The 24,074-nt window shown below is 46.7% G+C and overlaps 1 protein-coding gene across 3 annotated transcripts in view; it reads left to right on the forward strand.

The window, feature by feature from the left end:
- Nucleotides 1-24,074, forward strand: part of LOC142469891 (mixed lineage kinase domain-like protein) — a 53,722-nt gene that overhangs the window by 8,851 nt on the left and 20,797 nt on the right. Inside the window, exons 1-11 of one of the 3 annotated variants that reach the window (XM_075576616.1) lie at nucleotides 3,758-3,907; nucleotides 6,346-6,796; nucleotides 10,426-10,569; nucleotides 13,253-13,415; nucleotides 14,393-14,490; nucleotides 14,749-14,884; nucleotides 14,997-15,081; nucleotides 17,541-17,689; nucleotides 18,150-18,199; nucleotides 19,213-19,365; nucleotides 21,715-23,470. In XM_075576616.1, coding sequence (XP_075432731.1) covers nucleotides 3,818-3,907; nucleotides 6,346-6,796; nucleotides 10,426-10,569; nucleotides 13,253-13,415; nucleotides 14,393-14,490; nucleotides 14,749-14,884; nucleotides 14,997-15,081; nucleotides 17,541-17,689; nucleotides 18,150-18,199; nucleotides 19,213-19,365; nucleotides 21,715-21,743 — 1,548 coding nt within the window. In that variant the 5' untranslated portion in view covers nucleotides 3,758-3,817 and the 3' untranslated portion in view covers nucleotides 21,744-23,470. Of the gene's footprint in view, nucleotides 1-3,757; nucleotides 3,908-6,345; nucleotides 6,797-10,425; nucleotides 10,570-13,252; nucleotides 13,416-14,392; nucleotides 14,491-14,748; nucleotides 14,885-14,996; nucleotides 15,082-17,540; nucleotides 17,690-18,149; nucleotides 18,200-19,212; nucleotides 19,366-21,714; nucleotides 23,471-24,074 lie in introns of those variants that run through there. The other 2 variants (XM_075576618.1, XM_075576617.1) reach the window with 2 other exon arrangements.

Here is a 24,074-nt window from a genome sequence, read left to right on the forward strand (position 1 = left end):
AAGTTGAAAATTGGTAATCCATAGCTCCGGTTCCGGAGGGCCCAGCGGATCAGAGTTTGGGGTATCTGTAGCCACTGCTCCGGCATCAGTGCAGAACCATGCTTGACCCGCTTGGACCAACCCGACGGAGTATGGACCCCCTTGAAGGGTCGGGACTTTTCCCATAGACTCCAATGGCGGCCAAACCCCATTGACCGGCTACGGCGGAAAAACCCCATTGACTTCAACCGCGGCGTCGCCCCGTTGAAAGTCTATGGCGGGGATTCCCATAGCCGCCAACGGCGGCGGTTTGCCATTGAAAGTCTATGGCGGCGAAGCCCGTTGTTTTCAATGGGGATTTAGTGAAAAACCGTGATTTAATTTACAGCGGAGATTTGTGTATTAAAATGTGAAACGGTTTTAAGTGTATTTGTGTATCTCCGGTTCCGAAGGTCGTAGCATGTCGCAAATTGGACCATAGGGTGTCCCAGTCCCAGCATTGAGAACTGGGAAGTTTGGACCTGCTGGACCTAACGGAACCGGATATTTTGATATGTTCATTTTTTATCTATCATACTGTGTTTCAAGGTATGGGTAAAACCCAGAGGAAATTCCTTTGCATACCAGGGTAGCATATGGCCAGAAAGGCGACCCAATGTCTAGGACTTGAGTATGTTTCAAAGGATTTTGTCACCTCCACTGTTTGCATGAGGGCAGAGATTACTCAAACCAGAGCAGTCTTCAAGTGTTCCATTTCACACCTCACAAACAAAGAATATCCTGCCAGGACCCCAAACTGGTAGACTAGCTGGCATTCCTGATGTAGAGGAGGGGTTATAGAAATGAGACCCCAGAGCTCTACTGCGCATGTACCGACTAGCAGGGGGGCAGGGATCAAAATGTGTTCCCATGTTAGTGAGTGGCTGGAGGTAATTGAAAACCAATCACCTGTACTTAAGGTTAAGGATAGGGCCACAAAAGGTATATAATCTGTGGTCAACCCTTTATACTTGGTCTGTTCTATACCATCTTGATTGCTGAGAGAAACGCTATGCACTGTCTTCCTGCCAGAGGTCTTTCATGTCTTTGGTGTCTTGATGACTATGAAGAGTGCTGTATGAACTGCCAGTCCAGATATGACTGCTTCATCATTTCCATTTTAAGTAAGTGTCTATATTTTGCCTGTTATTTGTACATTTTGTGTGTTCACCTTTATCAAGGAATAAATTATATTTTATCATATCTAAGTCTTGTCCCAGTTCAGACCCAGTTATAAATATATATTATCTTTTATATATTTATGTGTGTAACATACAGCCTGCCACAAAGTCACCGTGACAATACTATAGCATTCGAGTTTTTCTTTTCATTCTTTGAGACGAACCGGAAGACCACTGCAGCATCTTTTAGGGTATGGCCCCAGTGCCTGCACTGCACGCTCGCCTGCGAGGCTGGCGGCACGTGCAGCCGAATTCCCCAGGGGGGGGGGGCGTGACATGGCGCGGCCATGACGTCACCCGGCAGGTTTGCCCTCATTGGCTGAACCGCCGGGGGCGTGGCCTAGCGCTCCGTCGCCCGTGTCCACCTCAATTTTAGGGCCTGGAAGGAAAACTCGCCGCGCAGCGCTGCTGCCCCTTGCAGCGGGCCCGGCCCCATTGAGAGGCGGCTCTTGTCGCCAAAGCGAGCGCTGCAGTAGCCAGCGGGGACCAAGCCTTAGAGACACATACTGGAGGTCTTTTCATCACTGCTCCAATAAGAGAGAGATTGTATCTCTGATATGCCATATCCCCAAGGAGAATTCGTGAGTTAAACTGATCTACATTCACGTATAAGAATTCATCATTATTTTGGTCGCACTATTGTATTTACCTTATCTCACCCAGAAGCCCACGAAGTGTCAGGATGCCCTGAAACAATAAGGCGGCTGATCAACGAGGGGGTAGTACTCGGCCCATCAGGGGCCCCTGTGGATATGGAGCGCTGCAGAGCAGAGGGGCTCTATAAGTAGCCTCGTGAATATAAAAGCTCAGCACTTTCCTGGTGGGCTGAGATGGGGGCAGCTAGGGAAGCAGCACAAACGGCACAGGCCAAGGATACTCTATTGGAAATATAAGGAGACCTCTGTATATTAAATGTGCGACTGTTCCTACAAGATAATAAAGCTGCTGTTTGAATGAATAAACTTCCCGGTGCCCAACATTGTGTACCCACGCCCAGGCTGCAGGAGGCCTGCACCCCGAACCAGGCAATGCAACCTGAGCCACCATAACACCGATACTGAGGTATACTCCCTAAGATCTGGGCCGGGGAGGGAAACAGGATTAGCTGCTTCTTATGGGATCTAAAAAAGGATTTCTTTTCTCCCTAGCTTCCTCTTTCAAATCAAACAGCTTTTTTTTTGACACTCTCCATCTTCTAGACCTATTTGTGTTAACAGTGCAACTTCCAATATTTAATGACCAAATCCTCCCTTTGGTTGAAACTCTTGTAGTCTATATACACTTCAGTGATTGAAATGCAGTGCTTCCAATAGGGAGGGGGATTGAGTACTGCTCTCCCAGCAGGTGCATAGATACACTACTGAAAAACCCTGCAATGCAGGGGGGCCCCAAGAGCAGGTGGAGACCCCCAGCTGGCCGGCACTTGAAGGGGGGCATGGCCAGAGGTCTGGCCCAACCTCCGTGTCGGGCTGCCGGGGCCGTTATTTGCTGCGGGGGGTGTACCAAGATTTGCCAGGTTTCCAGTATTGAACCGGACTGTCCTGTCTTTACACACTCTGTCCGGTAAATAATGAGAGGTTATACTGGATATGTATGTGTATACCGGTATTACCTCTCTGGACATGTATGTGTATACCGGTAATACCTCTCTGGGCGTGTATGTGTATACCGGTATTACCTCTCTGGGCGTGTATGTGTATACCGGTATTACCTCTCTGGGCGTGTATGTGTATACCGGTATTACCTCTCTGGGCGTGTATGTGTATACCGGTATTACCTCTCTGGGCGTGTATGTGTATACCGGTATTACCTCTCTGGACATGTATGTGTATACCGGTATTACCTCTCTGGGCGTGTATGTGTATACCGGTATTACCTCTCTGGACATAGTGACCTGACCGGCTTTGGGGGGCCGCGGGATTTCCCTGAGCAGGGAGTGAGCTGGGCTCTTGCTAGGGGGCTGGGCAGCTTCCTACATCCTGTTGTTGGCTATTCGGATGCCATCCGCAGCTTGAGCCTCAGGAGCATGGTGTTTGGCAGCTGGGGTCGGCGTCTCCCTCCTCTCCTCGCGGCCGCGTCTCGAGCCCGCCTCCTCTCCTATGACGTCACTGCGAAATCGAAGAGTTTGGGTGGGGGTGGGAGAGATAAAGGTAGAGAGGAGGGGGAGAGAGTTCGGGTGGAGAGTGAGTTATAGATGAAAGTGAGAGTGCTGTGTAAGGCTGAGATTATACAGCCTGCGATTGCGCTCGCGTGCCAACCTCAAATTGACTAATGTCTATGAGGCCGCTCCGTGTGCGGGCGGGCGCGCGCGCGCGACGTAGAGCTCGCTGGAGCGACCACTTTTGAAGAGACAATTTTTTTTGTCTTTTTCAAGCGCTGTCGCATGACATCAGCATCACGTGAGCTGGTTCAGCCAATAAGGGCGAACCAGCATCGTGACGCGTCCGCCACGCCCCCCGCATCGCCGCCAGCACTATGAGCAGGGATCGCTTCTGCTCCACCCGTGCGGCAAGGTAAGAGCTCGCACTCTCGCAAGCAAGCGAAGTGTATGAGCTTAGGCTATAGTGTGTGCTGTGGTCTGCTGAGAGCTGCACCCCTCCCTCCCTGTGCTGGCCCTGATGTGGGTGCGGCTGTTTCTGTTACTGAGGACTGCCCCCCTTCCCTTCCTTCCCTTAGTCTCTTTTCAAAGCGACTCCTGTCTTCTGTTGGTGAGTACAACTTTTACTTAACTACCCAAGTTGTTTTAAATACTTTGACAATACGGAGCATCTGCTTCCTCTTTCTTGTTATAAGACACGGCTATGGATTAGATAGAGCTTTTTTGTTAGCAGACATTAAGGACGGTGAGTAGTCTGATGTGTGTGCGCGCGCGTAAAAAAAATAATAGTAAAAAATAAAATATATATATATACACAGCATAAAACGCTGCTATAACGCAATAAAAGAGATTTATTCCACATGCAATGTTATGGGTTACAAATTGTAATCTCACAATTTACTTCAATTATAAACATTTAAAGGCATTAAAGGTTCTTTCAACCTCATCTGGAAACTCCCCTACCCTGGAAGCCAGCTTTTCAGAGATATATATATATATTCATGTGATATTAAACGTAAATGTATTTACATATTGCATGGCACTGTGAGTTATGTTTAGAACTACTGTATATAGATATTATCCTAAAGTTACAGTAGCGCAATTTTTTTTAACATACTTTATATAGATAGTACATATGTATGCGTACATATACATATACATATATTACTTGTGAGCACATTCACATGTCTTAGACAGGTCTGCAGCCCTGCTTTTCCCCATTATCACCTAGCATACAGTGCTTCCACTGCAGCAAGGGATTCTGGGAAATGACACCCACCATAACTTAAATCATATACATATACATTTAGGCTATGGCCCCAGTATTACGTGCAGCATGCGCGCCTGCACAGTTGAAAGCCGCGTTGTGCGATCTGTATGGGAGTGATGGGATGCGCAGGGGGCACGGCCGTGACGGGGCATATCTGCCCTTCCATTGGCTGCGCGCCTACCATGTGATCTTGGCACGGGAAGACAACATTCTTGTCTTCCCTGCCAGCGTACGCGTTACAGCGTTTTGCACGGCCACTGGGGCCTGCCCCATAGAGGGCTGTGCGGCGTGCACGCCGTAACGCGCGCCGCAGCCTACACTGGGGACTTGGCCTTATAGTGCTCAATGAAAGGCGTCTTTAGGAACATAAGTCTTATCTAACCACTGTAATCATAAGCAGGAAAGGTAGCTCCTCCAAATCTCTCTTAGACGAAGATTACAATGGCTGCGTGTGTGACGTCACGCGCAAAACCTGCACTGAGGTCCGAGGCGACAGGGAGGCGTGGCTGGGACGTCACGTGAGCGGTTCATCCTCATTGGCTGAGCCGCGCACGTGACCCGGCAGGTGCTTGGCAGAAACAAAATGATTTGTCTGGCCTAGAGTCGCGTTCGCGGTCGAGCTTCATCGCAACCGCGCGCTCTACGGCCTGCCTCATACTACTATGGTCGCGACCTTAGACCCAGATTCTCCAGTGTGGAAACCATAACCAAACTCTGGTTGGGAGTTGGGAGTGACTTTGTGGATTATTAGCAGCGATGGAATTATTAACTGCATGTCTATATTAAAAACTGAGGGAGCTCAGTACATACACACATAAATACACACATACAGTATGCATGTGCTGTGAACACATTGGAAAGGAATGTATTGTGCTTTCAGTTTCGATTTCCTGTAACTGTACCCGGTGATAGGAAGGGAGAAGGCTGCAATGCAATATACTCTCTGTATTCAAACCCTGGCTGCCATAGGGAAAGATCTGAGCTCCCAACCACCTGGTTTGGATACGATGTGTCATAGTGCAAGGCAAAGACCAGGCAAAAACCTCAATTCTGCTTCTGGATTGGGCTCAAGAAATGTCACAGGAACAAGCGTTCTCACGGCATTTACTTCCTCAAGGAAGGGAAAATGGTGTGGGGGGGGGGAGGGATGGGAAAATGGTGTGGGGGGGAGGGATGGGAAAATGGTGTGGGGGGAAGGAAGCGTGCCATCTGAGCTCCCTGGGAAGGAAGGAAGGAGGAGAGGGCGACTGAGTTTGGAGGGAAGGAATAGGGGACCGGCTGAGCTCGCTATCCCAATGTTTGTGACCTTCTGGGGGCCGACACATCAGATATGTCTACATGTTGTACTGAATAAATACTCTTCTTTCTTCTACCCCTTGGGTTGTGCTAGTATTTTGGATCACCTTGGTGATCTCTACTGACTATTCTTACCTACCTTTTACTGTGCACCTCCTACCCCTCTGCTGAGCGACTCACAACAATATACATACATACACAGATATAGCCTCTTCAGATCTTAACTGTTTTTTTTTTTTAATTTGTTTTTACATATTGCTGTATTCTGCATCACAATTATCATTGAGTCCTATGGAAACTCCATGACATTATGAGGCATGTCAGGGTATGTTGAGGAATCTGGGGGAACAGTGAGGCCCACTGCACCTGTATATTCTTAAACCACGTCCAATCCGTAGCTCTCCATAGCTCTAGCCCTTGAGAAACATATGTTTGTGTGTGTGTGTGTTTATAGTTGATAAACATTGATATCTCTCTTTTAGAACATGGACGTTCTGAAGTCTCTCTTTACAATCTCCCAGACTATATATAGTCTTTGTTGCCAGGCCAAATACAACAAGAAAAAGTGCAATCGTCTTCAGACCAAGATCGAATCCATGATGGAGCTCATTGAGCAGTTGAAGACACAGCCTCAGATGTTCGCGGAGCTGGAGCAGGTTGTGAAAAAGTTGGAGAAGACTTTGAACGATGCAGTGTCTTGGGTAACCAAATACTCCAATCTGGGCCGGGGGAGAATGACCATTCAGGCCAACAGTATTAGTGAAGAGTTTAATCACATTATTGAACGTTTATGTGATGCTCACCAGATCCTCTCTCTCCAACTGCATGTGAAAAATAGCAGGCAACTTCAAAACGTTTTTGATGAAATAACCAGGAAGAAGGAAAATCAGAAAGATTGTGAAGAGGACATGGAACTAAAGGAATTCCTGCAAGGTTTGTCTTATTTTTTCTACGGTTCTATAAAACTACTTGCATAGCACCTTTCTGTTCTAAACTATTCTGCAATTATACGTCAGAGACATTTATGGCACGGCGTTTGGGTGAAATTCTATTTTTGCTCTTCGGTGACTCTGGAAAGAGGCTCTTTGTAATGTATGCTGTAATCTAAATGGTTAACTACACCTTCTCCTATATGATAAGGCATCTCATATATGTGTAACCCCTCTTTATTTGCCTAGATGTATTAATATGTACTAGCTACTGTAAGTGCCCGGCTTCGCACAGGTTCCGGTATTCTGGAGTTATAATGTAGGAGCCGTACTCACACTCATTGCATAAGTTAAAAACAGTTCACAATATATTTGGACATCGTGAGTAGCCAATCAGCAAACCGCCACTGATCCTTCTGGGACGCTGGTGTGAGGACCGTCTCCTCAGCTGTGGGAGCCTCGGCCGGTGTCTCCGTGAGCTCCGTCACTTCCGGTTCGGTCAATGCGTTTCGCCAGTTGATTGGCTTCATCAGGAGTATCTCCAAATAAGCAATAGTACTCCTAATTAAGCCAATCAACTGGCAAAACGCGTTGACTGTGAGTGTTTGAAGTCGCAGAGCACTCACAGACGCGTACTAGCCAGTAACCCGAAAAACGGTAGAGACGTCTGACCAAACCGGAAGTGACGTGACGGAGCTCACGGAGACACCGGCAGGGACTCCCACAGCTGGGGAAACATCCTCACATTGGCATCCGAGCATCCCTGCTCGAGGTGGGTCTTCTTTTATTGGCCATGCCTCCATGGCTCTGTCTCCCTACCCCGATCAAATCTGATACTCTCTTGTTTGATCTCGCACTCAGTGGCTAACCTGGAAGTAGAAGTTTTCCTCCTTCTCCACTCTCTGTGGCTCCAAATGTACTCTGTAAGGCCTGCGGTTAGTCAACAGGGGTGACAGCTTCTCCCCTTCTCTAACTGCTCATATGATAGCCATAGCAGGCCCTTTAACGCTCTCGGCGATTCAGACTTTCTTATCCTGCTCTGATTCACCCCATTCTTCCACCATCTGGGTGACCTGCTCTATCCAGCTCTTGAAGTCTTGCTCACTGCCTGGAGTGGCCCTTGCACCTGAGCAAATCCGTAGCCACGATAGTAAATTTCCCCTTTCAAGATTGCATGGACTTACTTCCCCATGCCCGTGCCTCGGGAGACTTTGGGTTTATCCGTAGAGGATGTGGGGACAGTGGGGCACATCTATCTTTGAAGATCTTCCATTATTGTTCCCTCTTTGGCTAGAAACTCTTTGACCCCAACAACTACAATAGCGGTGGGCAACCTTTTCTAAGCCGCAACCCGTACATTTAAATGTCCACCACGTGAACCGCCTAAACGCAGCCATAAAAACAGCAAGGATTAACCCTGCGGGGTCCCGCAGCATTAATCTTCTGATTGGGACCCCCGCAGCAATAATCATCTGACCGAAGTGACATAAACTAACTTGCACTACAGCAGCAGCAGCGCGTCTCTCTCAATCTCCACAGCAGCAGCACGTCTCTCTCCACGTCTCTCTCAATCTCCCCAGCAGCAGCAGCAGCACGTCTCTCTCAATCTCCCCAGCAGCAGCAGCGCGTCTCTCCCTGTGTCTCTCTCAATCTCCCCAGCAGCAGCAGCAGCCCGTCTCTCTCCGCGTCTCTCCCAATCTCCCCAGCAGCAGTCAGAAGCAGTCTCTCCGGCTCATTCAGTCAGCCTGGATGACAACGTAGAAGCCTGAATATGGATATGTCGGAATATGGATATGCCCATATTCAGGCTTCTACGATGCTATCCAGGCTTACTGAACGGAACCGAAGAGACTGCTTCTGACTGCTGCTGTTTCGGTCAGAAGATTAACGTTATGAGGATGCCATCCAGAAGCAGGGACGCCCACAGAGTTAATTCTGTGATGTTTTGGCAAAGCCCAGAAATTTGCCAACGACCCCCATGAATCCTTCTCTTACCGTGCTTCCCAAAACTGGAACAATCTACCAGAGACTCTCACAGCCGCCACCAGTCTAAGTTCTTTCAAAATTAAAGTTGTCTCACATTTTAATCTGGTCTGTAACTGTTACTTACGCGTATAATATATATTATCTCGGTGCATGCATTGTCTTGTATATAATGTATACCTGTTTACTTATGTAACCATGTATTTGTCATCTTAACTCTATGCCCAGGACATACTTGAAAACGAGAGGTAACTCTCAATGTATTACTTCCTGGTAATATAATAGGAGAAGCTGCACACCACAATGAATAGAATCAAAAATACTTGCAAAGACCGGTGCTACTGGTTCAGGGGTAAATGCCTAAAAAGATCCAGTATATGGAGAAAAGATGAACGATCCAGGGCAACTTCGGATTTATCTAAAGAAATTTAATCAGCACAAAAAAAACACGTTTCATCCTTCCAAGAGGACTTTATCAAGTGACTGGAAGCCAGTCACTTGATAAAGTCCTCTTGGAAGGATGAAACGTTGTGTTTTTGTTCTGATTACATTTCTTTAGATAAATCCAAAGATGCCCTGGATCGTTCATCTTTTCTCCATACTTCCTGGTAAGACGTTATAAATAAAATAAGGGGATCACGACCAATGGGTTGCGCACCACGGTTCTACTGCGACATTGGTGGGGTTGCTAGAGCCCATGGAGGAACTATGCCGTGTAATGATATTCCACACAGCATTCTCTTCCATCTCTGCTATACTGTCGGGTATCCGGGCAGGATCAAGCCTTTTAGCACACACACACACACACGGTACAAATGCATCTTTTATATTATAGTGTAACACTGTATTTATGCCCTTCCCCACACTTGAACCGACTTTCATGGTCGTGTCATTGACTGTGTCAGGGATCCTGTTACTACAAAGGTGTTATCACAATCTGGGCTTTTCCTGGTACACTCAAAATGGCCACACATCATGGCTAGCTACTTTATATAAGCAGCAGGGGGCACTGTTGGGTGGACATCTCCCTGGTTGTCAAGAACATTCCAGAACAATCTAATGCCGAGTAGCGGAAAATGTGTACCTTGTTGAATGACCTTTACAATTCATCAGGGGAAGGTTTATGTGTTATCTACACCAAAAATGAGCTCAGCAATGTCTCCAATTTATGCCTTCTTTACTTCCCTAGATGTATTAATATGTATATACTAGGGCAGGGGCCTGAGTATACCTCACCTGTACCCAAGAAAAAATATTCAGCCCGGCGAGACTTTTTATATGAGGAACACAGAAATCACATGCAGTGGCCCTCCGAATCGAAGAACCATGAAAAATGCTTCTGACAGTCACACAGAGAGAATAGTATTGTACCCTGCTGCGCAATTATCTGTATCTTACTCAGTGGCTCAGGTACTAAATAATGGGCCACTGTTGGTGCCGGTACAGCCGTGTGAAAGTATGGGTATGTTATTAATAGGTGCAGGCCTGTTACTTCGCAATGAATGGCAGTAGCTGTGTATGTTGAAAAGGATGCTGAAGTATCATTGATGGATTGTGTATCTGGGCTTACTGGCTAATGCCACAAGTCTGATTTAAATGATATGGTGGGAGGTGAAGGAGAGTAACCTCAGTTTTTTTTTTTTTATGCAGATCACTTAAAACTAGTGGCAGATAAAGTGGATAGTGTGGCAGATAAAGTGGACGATGTGGCAGTTAAAGTGGACCGTCTGGTTGTTGCAGTAAAAACTAGCACGCCCACTGCAGGACGGGAAATCAAAGATCAACGTTCTTTGTGTAAGTGACTCTGTGCAAATGCTACATACACATGAGCCATTTCAAGTGACCTCCATGTATTTGCCGTACACCCTCACCAAATACCCCGTGCCCATCAAATTCTTTCTGCACCCCACATACACAGCAAACTTTGTAATTGTGCCCCATTCGCGTGTGCCCTGAGTTTCTGCAATCACAAAATCCTATAATGTGCTTATATCTTACAACTCACAGCATTCCCCATCCTACACCTTACGCCTCATCAAGATCCTTCATACCATGCCCCCCGCCGGTCGTGATGCCACAACGCCCGGGTGTGCAAACCCCTGCATACACCCCTGAGCGCACACTCATGCGCTAGACACCTCCACCCCCCCCCCCCCCCCTGCGTTATACGTCACAACACCCTGTCGGGAGAGACAGGATGTATTACTAACTTTTATCTAGCTTTAAATCTTACTATATATTTCTGAAAGCGTCCTATGTATCTATGTCTGTATGTGTCTCCCTGTGTCCCTCCTTGTGTCCCTAGCGACAATCAGATTGGACCTTGGGCCAGGCCAATGAGATTGCTCCCTTGGCCCGCCCGCCCCCGCACACCTCTCATTGGCCTGAGGCGGAGTGACGGGCCAAAGGAGAGACACACACACACACTCTCTGTTCCCCCGTCCCCCCATCACGTGCGCCGCTCTGCACCAGCTCCCGGACGGAGGGGAAGCGCGGCCCTCCTGCCCCTGCCAACTTACGGCTCCCCCCCCCTCGCTCTCAACCGGCTCCCGGAAAGACAGAGTGGAAGCGAGGCGCTACCTCACCACCGCACCCGTACCTCTCCGCAACATCCCCACCGCGTGCGCCGCCACCCTGCACCGGCTCCCGGACGGAGGATAAGCGCGGCCCTCCTATCCCAGCCGCCAACGCTCCCTTACCTCCCCGGCGCTCTCTAACTCCCCGCCCGCTAACTCTCCGGCTGCTAACTCCCCGGCCGCTGGGGGGCCAAGCAGCCTCCTCGGATCTGCGGCAGTCCCACTCTCCACCACCTCTCACTCCCGTCGTGTGTGTGTGTGTGTGTGTAAGGACATTTTACTCCTGCCAACAATTTGTGCCTCACTTTCACCCCTACCCCTGCCCTTCACCCCCCCTACCCCTGCCCTTCACCCCCCCCATGCCTGCCCTTTGACTGACGCACGCACACAAACCCTGACTGACGCACGCACACACCCTGACTGACGCACGCACACACCCTCACGCACACAGCCTGACTGACGCACGCACACACCCTGAGTGACGCACACACACAGCCTGACTGACGCACGCACACACCCTGACTGACGCACGCACACACCCTGAGTGACGCACACACACAGCCTGACTGACGCACGCACACACCCTGACTGACGCACGCACACACCCTGACTGACGCACGCACACACCCTGACTGACGCACGCACACACCCTGACTGACGCACAGACACACACTGAATGACGCACACACACACTGACGCACATACACAGACTGACGCACACAGACACACACACACACTGACAGACGCGCGCACACACAGACTGACGCACACACACACTCACTGGCGCACACACACACTGACACACCCACACTGACGCGCGCGCACACACCCCCCACACCCACGCACGCACACACACACAGTGACTGACTGCCGCACGCACACACACTGACTGACTGCCGCACGCACACACTGACTGACGCGCACGCACACACTGACTGACTGAGGCACACACACACGCACACAATGACTGTGTGTGTGTGTGTGTGCGTCAGTCAGTCTGTGTGTGTTTGTGTTTCTGCGTCAGACTCACTGGCGCGCGCGCACACACACACTGACTGACTGACGCACACACAATGACTGACGTACACACACTGCATGAAGCTGTAAAGGGGGACAAACAGAGCTGTAAATGAGGGCAGGGGGGGAACTGGATTGATGTGAATGGGGGACAAACAGAGAGAGGGGGAAGGGGAGAGGAGAGAGGAGCAGGAACATTACATCCCGGGCAATGCCGGGTCTCTCAGCTAGTACTTAATAAGTCTCAAGAGGTCACAAAAATGCTTAGAAAGAAAATATCCATATTTGGTAGAATGCCAGGGTTTCCTCATTCTCAAAAGATAAAATATTTTTTCAATTCCAAAAATCAGAATAATAAATGCATGTAATCCCAAAAATGACTCAAATTCCATTCCACATTCAGGCCTTTTGGGACACGTGTTCTCAAAGTGAAAATCCAGAAGGCCTCTCAGCGATCTACCAAATTTAATTTATTACCCCCACCACCACCCCCCCCCTACTCATTCATGGTGATTTTCTCAATCCCCATAAATAAAAACTTGTTAACACCACCCTGGCTACACTCAGAAAAGTATTTGGAAACCGGGTGGGTCAAATCATTTTTCCTAATGAGTCGTAAGTGCTCCATTTCTCTAACTTTAAGGGTTCTTGTGGTTCTCCTTACATATCTTTTCCCACACCTGCACGTTAGCGCCCTAATTCTCTTTTTACCATTGCAAAATAATTTGGGTGTGGGCTGCAGCGGTACAAAAATAACCCTCTCTATCATCAGTACAGTAGGTTGTCTTTCACCTCTAGTGTGAGATCCACCTATTTGATTACTGTTGGGTGGAGTATTTCTTATCATAACAGAGTTATTGTTTGTCGTTTTCTCGTGTTGACAGCGAACGATACATCTTGGGAATCCATCACAGAGATCCAAGCTACAGACCTGACACGTGGAGATCTGCTGCTCCAGCGACCCAATCATGACCTGTATAGAGGGGAGTACCACCAGGGTCCAGTGGCTATCAAAGTATTCAAGGGCAGCCTGCTACGAGACGCTGAGTGAGTCGCATTCTGTCTGTGAGGGTGCCCCTTTGAGATACAGCACTGTCACTATAAGTGGGGGAGAAGAAAGAAGTTCGGTGCACTCAATGGATCTATATAAGTGCCTCGGGTGCACAGAGATCGTACCCCTTCGGGGAGCCCTATAATGCATCCTCCAAAAACAAGAAGGAACTGGCACTCCAGAGGTCTTGCTATTGTGCATTACATATGGTGCACCCCCGTCTCCCCCCCCTCCTGCACGGCTCATGCGGCAAATGACTGTGGGGTCATGTGACATCACGTTGCCATGACGTGACCACGCCGGGTTGCCACAAAGACGCATCGCTGGAAGGCAAGGTGAGTAAAGTTACAGAGGCCTCATGCAATCCCCGGCATTTATTTTAAATGCCCTCGGGGGAGCGCGGGCCGGCTTTTCGTGCCAGCTCGACCCCCTCCCCACACCCCTCTGGTTGGCTGGCTGAAGTACAAATAGCAGAGCAACCGGCTTCGTTTTTAGCCGGAGAAGCCTGCCAAGCTGAGACTAAGTGCTGCATTTTGCGGCCAAGTTCTATTTTCCGCTTTGCTCGCGGTTAAGGTATCTTCCCGGAGGAAGGTACTGTGACGTTTCTGGACCAGGAGCGGACAGGGTAAGCCTTCTGAAGCAGCACCCTGCACCTAGTTAGGCGAGTGTCGCCCCCCAGACCCCTAGTAAGTGTATATTCTCTGTAATTTGTGAAATATATGTATGTCTGCTGGTCTCACCAGAATAAACCTCATTTTATTCCACTACCTTGTTTTGCCTAGTGAATAATCCCAGTAGGTAAAGGTGTTAAAAGTACTGGTGTCCCGAGACACCAGTTCCTTCTTGTTTTTGGAGGACGTGTCCTACTATAACTGGGGGTACAGCTGTTTGAAATACAGTAACTAGTCTGTACATCGCCCTATGTTGGTTCCTAAACGACTGATAACAATCAGATTGGTCTTCTCTTTTCTAGTCTTGTAAGGAAAACCTTTCAGTCCGAGATTAAGACATTGAAGACATTTGAGTGTCCGAATATTCTACGACTATTCGGGATCTGTATAGATAACTCTGGTAAACATAGTAATATTTGATTGCTGATTGGCTCTCTCCCACCTCTCTGTTTGCCCATGCTGCTTTTTGTCAGATCTCTGGCTAATTTTCACTTTTCTCCCACTCCCCCCCCCCATGCATCTTGCTTTATCTCCCTCTTTCTCGCTCTCTTCCTTCACTCCTCTCCTAATTTTTCTCTTACTCACTGACACTTCTTCCAGCCGTCTCCCCATCCCCTGCTCTCCCATCTTTCTAAACCTTCCCTCCTCACTGTTACAGGTAGTAACCCATGCTACTCTATGGTGATGGAGCTATGTGAAAAAGGGACTCTGAGACAGTTGCTGAACAGAGAGAAGGATCTGTCATGGGAGCTGCGTTTTCGCATGACAATGTGTGTTGCAACGGCTCTGTACAGGTACGTGTATCATGTAAACTGTACCATAAGCAAACTCTTATCATACATTCCTTATCAGGTACCACTTCTGTATTATTATTAGGCGTTCCTCATTCTATTACATATACTGCAGGTTGCACCAGACGAAGCTTAAAGCCATTCTGCATGGGAGTCTGAGCAGCTCCACGTTCCTAGTAGATGGGACATACTGTGTGAAGGTACCAAAGACACTATTATATTTCATTTATATCTCCTTGTAACCTCCGCCACCACTATTCAAATTTTTCTGTGATATCCTCCATCTCTTTCTGTTCCTAAGTGTGCAGATGTCTCATATGTGGTTATATATAGCACAAATTATATACTGATCTAACATTACCATTGAATCATATACAAAGTCTGTTATAATTCGACTTATCCCGGTGACTGATGTACAGGCAACATCAAGATCCTCTTTACTGCCAGAAGAGTCACGCTGAAGCACAAAACTCTAATACATTTCACATTGACACAGCATGGTATGCACTGATGCTCCTTCAAAATGTCTTTTTAGCATCATGTTAGTGACAAAATAAGTATTTGAATATTTTACATAGCTCTCAAGGTAACCGTATAGGTGCGCTCAAAGGGGAATCGTAGAAACTCTTAATGTATTATGTACAGTAAAACTCATCTCCTTGTTACAATAAAGAGGCATAACAGTATAATTATATAAAATATAGATATAGAAATAAAATAATAACGAAGGGAAGAACCTTGTGAACTGCGACACATTTGAACAATGAAAGTATCCAGCCGCTTTTAGGAAATGGTGCAAGATAAGTGAAATTATATGTATGTATGTGTATGTGTGTGTCTGTATATATATGTATAAACAGTGTTCGACAAACCTATACATTTGCACATCCCGGGTGAGTGGATTTAACATCGTGGCGAGCTCCTATTGGCCCAAGCAGCACACGTGTGGTACTAGGTGGCGAGTAGATTTTTTTGTTCGGCGAGTAGATTTTTTTGGTGATTTATCGACCACTGTGTGTAAATGTAAAACTAAAAATACCACAGTAATTGGGGTTATATGATCCCATAGGAATTCCAAGTCTTGTTACTCCAGACCTCCCATTCTGCTTTTCAGAAGAGCTTCAAACTCGAACGTAGGAACAGGGACGCTATAGTGTAGTATATTACTCATCTGTAAATTCATACAGATAAACATCCTTATGTTACGTTACTCATCGGAGTCATGGAAGGGCTCAAGCCTGGCACTGTAAGGCTAAGGCCCCGGTCACGGCGCTGTAATGTGCGCCCGCGCTTTTGGCTGCGCGTTCCGGCGATTCCCCGGTCTGCAGCTCACTGCAGGAGCAGAGACCGGGGGGGGGGGGGGGGGGGGGGGCGTGGCGGAGGAGTGACGGGGGCGCGGCCATGACGTCACCCGGCAGGTTCGCCCTCATTGGCTGAACCGCCGGGGGGCGTGCCTAGCCGCTCGACGCGAGTTCCTGCTCTCAATTCTATTGAGAGCAGGAGTAGCTCTCGCGCGAGCGCTGCGGCCCCCCCCTCGCAGCGGGCCCGGCGCCATTGCGGGGAGGGCTCTCGTGAGCGCAGCGTCCAGGCAGCGGGGGCAAGGCCTAATGCTGTCGCTTCAGGTACCAGTACAATAGATACCTGGGAGCTTGTTCATGAACGTCGCTTTAGCCCTTTCTCTCGCTGCGATTCCGCGTCCTCTTCCCGCTGTCACTTTCCCTCTTTAGGTCTTTGAGTTTGCCTCCATCTCCACCACTCTCTCCCGCCCACCGTTCTTACATCCAACACTCATGGCTCCATGTAGCAGGTTTCATTATTCCTGTGAAACGGTGATATACGGCTTCATAAAGTGGATATGTTGTGCTATCTTGGGGAACAATGTCACGTTACATCTGTACTTCTGAATAACTTATAAATAATCAGCCTTAACCCTTAGGGCGCTCCTATCCCATTCACTGAACATCCTGAAAGGCCAACATGCTAGTTGGCCTTATAACTCTTTGACCTCTATACAACATGCTGTGAAGCTGCTTCCCGGTGCTGGAGAAGAGATACATTCTTTCCAGCATATCGAACAAGGTCCTCTGAGAACCGCAGCTATGTTTGAAATGGAAAAGGAGGACTTCCGGGAGCAGGATGAGCGTCCCTGATAAGTGGGGAGAGTTTTCCAGTTTAAGGCCCATCAGTTCTTCCAAGTCTTTCGCGTTGGGTATGGGACAATCCGTTTGCTAAGTTACATAAGGTATTACAGAGAATGAGAGCCACTGTACACAAGCGGGATTGGTCTGCCCTGCCCTTGGTAGCCTGGTGCTGGCTGGTCACCATTACTCAGTGGTTCACAACCTTTTTTTAAACTATGCACCCCGTGCTAGAAAATATTTGTTCCGCAAAGCCTTCATTAATACATTGTATTGCCGACTCAAATGTAGAGCATTGTGGGGAGCGAATTTGGAAGCTCCTGCTATCCCGTCGGTGCAGTTTGGGGCCTTACGAAGTGCGTGGTGCCAACATAGCCCAGGAACGCACTGATGCCACTATACTGCCTGCAATTCAACTTTACATATTTTTTGGGGAAAACCCCTTGGACAAACCTCACAAACACCGAGGGGTTTGCAAACCCTCCGGGAATCACTGCCCCATCTTCTCATTCTCTCCTCAGCTGGCCGGGTTCGAGCTCTCTAAGACTGAGACCTCCATGGGGAGAAGCTCCAATGTAAAGAAGCGGCAGGAGAGTAGCGACTGGGCTTACATCGCCCCTGAGACATTGGGTGACATTAATGCATACAACAAGCGCAGCGAGATTTACAGGTCAGTGCGGGACACCAACATGGTCTGTTTTGGAGGTGTAGCGGTTAAGGTGTTGGACTTGAGTGTACCAGGGTGTGTGCCGCTCCGTTTCAGATTAGTTTAAAGATTCCATGATCTCAGGTTGCTGCAAGAATTCTGCTCCATTCTAATTCTAAAATACTTTGGAATTATACAAATTATTATAATTCAATTTCAAATAAAAAGGAAATTTGGATTCTATTATTGTTTAATACCATTATTGTAAGATGCAGAAGTCCATTCTTGATACCTGTATTTCAATGTGATGGGTGGGAAACTTCTACCTCTGGTAATAAACATACCCCCCTGTATAAGTTCATACAGTGTTGTTATGCAGTTCGTTTTCTGAGCAGGTTAGAAGCACTTACCCACTAAACATGCAACGTTCCTTTTAACATGTTGATTATTTAATTAATTCCTTTGTCTGTCTTTGTGCTTTCAGTCTGGGAATTGTGTTTTGGGAGATTGCAAGTGGAATAACTCCATTACAAGGCAAGTCCTACTCCCTGCAGGGTCCTGGGCTAACCCCAGTTCTCCACACTGTGAAAAGACAGAGCTTAACTACAAGTCATAAAGGATGCTGGGAAAGATTTAACGTTTGCTGCAGTCCCACAGAGGTTTATTTATCATAAACAAGCATTTGTCATGAAAATATTTTATTTTAACCCCGTTACTGCCAGAGGGGCCCAAATTAATTGCTTTGCTTACATCATATTTTCAATTACAACAGCCTGTTCTTGATACAACTAAGATCACTCACTCAGGCATCACACAGTAAATAGTCCAACTAGTCACACCCCATAAGTACTGTATGTAAGTAAAAAGGAACTGATTTATATACTGTATCTATCAGACACATACACACCTTCTCTCTCCCCCTCCTTCTTTGTCTCCCCCATTCTTCCCATTTATCTCTCTTCCCCTTCCTCTTCTCTCTCCCCCTCATCTCTATCGCCCCACCTCCTCCCCAATACTTATCCCCCCCTTCCTTATAATACCAGTGTTAAACATCTGATAATGCTACATCAGCTGTAAGTACAGTAGTATCAGCACGTTTATCCCAGCCTTAGCCTCGTAGCCAGGTGACCCACAATGGGGTGGGGAGGAGCTACCTGTTAACCCACCCTCTCCGTCACCCAGGATTTTTTGTAAGTGAAACTTCTTTGCTGCGCATACAGAGTTTTGATGAGGAAAATATAATTCGTTGTCACAAAAATGCATGCCGTAAGTGATATCATGACGCAGAGACGGTCGCGGGCCTCGGCACATGCGCAGAAGGGTCCTCGGAATAAACATTCCGCACACCTGACTTAGACCACACAGAGCGCCCAGTTTCCCAACCCCTGTAAGGTCTGAGACCCCACTTGATCACTGACTTTTTTTTAAACGGGTTTTAATATATACTTGGGATTTATAAACAAATGGTAATAATGTATGTGACTGCTCATTTGATTGGGTAGAGCAGACTAAAGCTCTGTATAATGAATGTGTTTATGTACCTATAGGCCAGTCTGTCTCTGAGTTGAAGCCGGGTGACATATACAAGAGGGTGTGTGTAGAGGTGGACACTGGCCTCCCTGCAGACTGCCCCCCTGTCCTGAGTGACCTCATCAAGAGGAGCCGGGCCGTGGACCCTACTGAACGCCCCTCTGCTAGAGGTATGGAGAATCAAGGGGGATGGAGAGAGGGGGCATATCAGCTGACTGTGGGGAAGGGCTGTCCCTATATTATTAATCCAATGCCCTATATTATTAATTCAATGCCCTATATTAATCCTAATCCCAAACTCTATATTAATCCCACCGTGGCTGAGCTATTTCTGGGTTTACATATAACATTGTTATTTAAATGATCTGCGATAGGCCATGTGGATCTTAAAGCTGCTGCATCACTGAATATAGAATTAATTTACCAAGTGAAACCTTTACATTATAGATGAAATATGAATAAAAAAAACTGAACTAGTGAAATAATTATTTGCTGCCGAGACGGTCATAGGAGCCCCCACTTTACATACATAGTTATAGTTACATAGTTACAAGTAGTTACATAGTAGATGAGGTTGAAAAAAGACTTCCGTCCATCAAGTTCAACTTATGCTAAATTTAGACAACAGATATTTTATCATATATCTATACTTACTTATTGATCCAGAGGAAGGCAAACAAAAACCCCAGAGTCATATCATCCAATGATATCTCATAAAGGGAAAAATGAATTCCTTCCTGACTCCAAGAATTGACAATCAGATTACTCCCTGGATCAACATCCTTCCCATGTATACTTATTTGGTATATCCCTGTATACCTTTCCTATCTAAAAAGACGTCCAACCTTTTTTTGAACAAATCTATTGTATCTGCCGTCACAGTCTCCATGGGTAATGAATTCCACATTTTAACTGCCCTTACTGTAAAGAACCCTTTCCTTTGTTGCTGGTGAAATCTCCTTTCCTCCAACCTTAAGGAATGCCCTTGAGTCCTTTGTACTGCCCTTAGGATGAATAGTTTATTTGAAAGCTCCTTGTATTGTCCCCGAATATATTATTATATAGTTATCATATCCCCTCTTAGACACCTCTTTTCTAATGTAAATAAATCTAATTTAGCTAGTCTCTCCTCATAAGTTAGAATGTCCATCCCCTTTATTAATTTGGTGGCACTTCTCTGCACTCTCTCTAGTTCCATAATGTCTTTTCATAGGATTGGTGCCCAAAATTGTACTCCATATTCAAGGTGTGGTCTTACTAATGCTTTGTAAAGGGGCATCATTATGTTTACTTCTCTTCAATCTATTGCCTGTTTAATGCAAGATAAGATCTTGTTTGCCTTTGCAGCTACTGCATGACTTTGGGCACTATTGCTAAGCCTGCTGTCTACCAGCACTCCTAAATCCTTCTCCATCTTTAGAAAATGATTTTTCTTCTTAGATTTAATAGGATCTCCGATCTACAACAAATTAGTTGTAGCCATGGAGTCTTATGGCATCTTCCTTAATGTTACTTTTATATCTAAAGCACTTATTCCCATGACCTGTTATTTATATTATCTGTTATTTATTTGATTACCCCGTTTATTACTACTGTGAAGTGCTATGTACATTAATGGCGCTATATAAATAAAGACATACAATACAATAAGCAAATGTTTTTTATCATTGGCCTTCCAAAGTATCTCATTTTGGACCGTGTTTAGTAGCCGGTGCTACTTGGAGAGGGGCGAACAGTCCAAATCTGTTTCCCGGAATTTACCAGATTTTTTTGGACCACATCCGTTCCCCCACCAAAATCCGTCTGCGAATTGGGCACTAAAAAAATCCGTGCAGATCAGTCCAGATCCGCGGATTCCAGTCTGTGGCCAGATTGTTACAAATCCGCACACTGATTAATCCACGGAGAGAGCGAGACGCCGCCCCGCAGATTTATCCGTGTCCAGATTTCTAACATTCCGACCACGGATTTCAAATTGCTCTCTAAAATAAAAGGAAACGGCGGCTTTGCTTTTTTGAGACTGAAGCGTGGACCAAATGAACTGGCCGACCCGAAGCGGATCTAAATGCACACCAAGAGATCTCCCATCTCTAGCGCCTGCATAAAACACCTTCCGAATCCAGAAGACACATTGTGGCCCATTCACTCAAAAACGCTGCAAAGCCGGGGTTCCCAACGCCAACCATCAAGAACCCCAACAGGTCAGGGTTCCAGGATATCCCGGCTCCAGCACAGGTGTCTCAATCAGTGACTCAGTTTGGTTGCACCACCTGTGCTGAAGCAGATATATCCTTAAGGACTGGAGTTGGGAACCACTGCTGTAAGGTGTTTTCCGGGGCTGACGGGTGGCTTGTGAAGTAGCACCGCTTAGTAAAAATAGCTGTTTTTTTCACCATAACCGTTCAAAGTATCCTCATTTGAAGGAAATTGCAGTAAAATCCCTTTCTACGTGTTCAGTTTGGATAGTGAAAAGACTTGAGAGTGTTTATTTAAATGCATTTTTTCTTGTTCTCTTCCAGTTATTTTGGATCTGCTGAAATCTCTTTAGTACCAGCCTGAGCCCAACAAATCTGCGACCCCCAATGAGGGCAGCGACATTTAAACTCCCTTCATAATGTACCAAGAATAGCAGTTCTGCTATGAAAGCAATGTGGGAGAAGGTGCATTCATTATTACAATACAAACAACGTCTTCCCATCTTAAATAATTTGCAGTATCTGTTATTTCACCACCAAAACTGCTCCCCAACAAAACACTTTATATTATCTAGTTTGGGGGGTTTCTGTTTCAGATTCTGTTCACAGGATAAGGTCATATTAGAAATGTACTAGGATCACAAGGAGGTTTCCATGTCTAATATGACCTTATCCTGAGAATAATGCCCGCTGCCATATTATCACCCCAGAAGTAAGGACCGCTCTGTGAATCCTCTAAATCAGAAAATATTGAAATACACGAAGCAATAAATGGACCGTTCAGCCGCATAAGAATGAATTCTTGGGGCCGGATCCACATAAGCTACGTGACGTTAACCAGCGCCTTACTTATCGTGGATCTTCACAGCCCAATAGCGTAATATTAAGTTCTGTTTTTAGCCAGAAAGAGCAGTGCATTAACTATGATGGCCGTTAGTGATAATTATGTTGGGGAGAGAGAGGGAAGGAGAGAAGCTACCAATGCATAACCTTCAAAGAATTCCCTGGAGGGTTCTGCAAGGTTCAGGGAGCGTGGCTAAAAGTATTCCTCCAAAGAGTGAATTTATTAAAAATGAGAATATCCGGCGATAACCTCTACGCTAGAGTATAACGTTCAGATATCTGTAATCGTTGCAAGGAGACGCATGCAATGAGACCACACACACACACAACGAGATCACACACACAACATGGGTAAGAGGTGTCAAAGACAGATATCCATTTGTCACTCAAATTTAGGAGCAAGACGGTCAAAGTTGCCTGAATCTATTGATCTGATTCACGTGTGTCTAAGTATTAGGGAAAGGAAGTTATGAGTGCGTTTATATAGTGAGGCAAAGATTTAAACACATTTTTTTAGCAGGTTTTTTTTTCTCTGACATAAAACCGGCAACTTAGCAGCAGATTTTACGACAGGGGTGGGCTTATATTGTTTCAATGGGGAAAAATAGTACATAAGTCTTAGCAAGGTGTTATGAAATCAGAATTCAACATTGGTGTGTTTGGGATCAAACACGGGGATTTCCATCTTTCTACGCCAGTGACCTCTCTGGGGGAAAACCCTGACAAATGATAATGTACTGTATAGGATTTTCTGTTTTATCCTGCTTTTTTAAGAAACTATATAAAACAAAAAAGAGCACTGTGACAGGGTGAAGTCAACCCCTATCAGTTATGCCTGGGAGACATATGTCTGAGTGCTTCCTCCAGCACTCATAAGGGTTAACTCAGGTGGAAGCTAGGTAATCAGGATGTAAGCTGACACCTGATAGCCAGCAAGGTAGAAAAGGATCTTGTTACTGGCAGTAGCTGGCTGCCTTAGATAGGAGCACACTGCTATGTGAGCTGTTAGCCAGAGGGATTTCACCAAAGTCACTACTTCAACCAAAGTAAGGATTGTTCATTTGTTTTCTTGACTGCTTAAAGTACACTTATGGTTTGGTTATGGTTTAGCCAGCCAGCCTGCTAGATAGGCCTGCTGTGTTAGTCAGTTTCTCCCAATGTGGAGCAGGATTTGTTTTGTTTAAAGGGACAGTGTACCCGCATGTTATGTTGCTGTGGAGAAATAAAGCCACTGAACGTTTTCATTTATCCTGAAACTATACGTGTGGACTGTTCCCTGACCTCGGCTACAGGCCGTCCTGCAACAAGCACAAAAAGGAAAACAGGATTAGTTCCAACACAATAACATTTTATAAAAAGAACAAAATACACTTACATATAAAATAGGATCATGTAGATCCAGTCATCCAGATCATGTAGATCAACATTCACAAGGACACACCCACGGAGGTTCAGATCCTGAAGGATCCCGCAATCTCACAGTCCAAGATGGAATCAGAAAAGCAGTCCAGCCAGCAAGTTATTAAATGCGAGTGGTGCAATTTGGAGTTGGCGTCCTCATGGAGGCAGGGGGATGTCGGCTTCCAGGTGTCCGGCGTCACGTAGCTGCGTGACGCATTTCGTGTCAAATGACGCTTCATCCTTTCCCTGGTACACTCAAAATGGCCACACATCACCTATTTCTGTGCTACCCCTCTTTCTCCGTTCTCCCCCCCCCCCCAGAGGGGAGGGACGAACAGTGGAATGGAGGGGGGACGAACAGTGGAATGGAGGGGCGGGGGACGACAGTGGACAGGAGGGGCGGGGGACGACAGTGGACAGGAGGGGGCGGGGGACGACAG

Source organism: Ascaphus truei, chromosome 19 (genome assembly GCF_040206685.1).
Source record: "Ascaphus truei isolate aAscTru1 chromosome 19, aAscTru1.hap1, whole genome shotgun sequence".
Classification (NCBI taxonomy): Eukaryota; Metazoa; Chordata; class Amphibia; order Anura; family Ascaphidae; genus Ascaphus; species Ascaphus truei.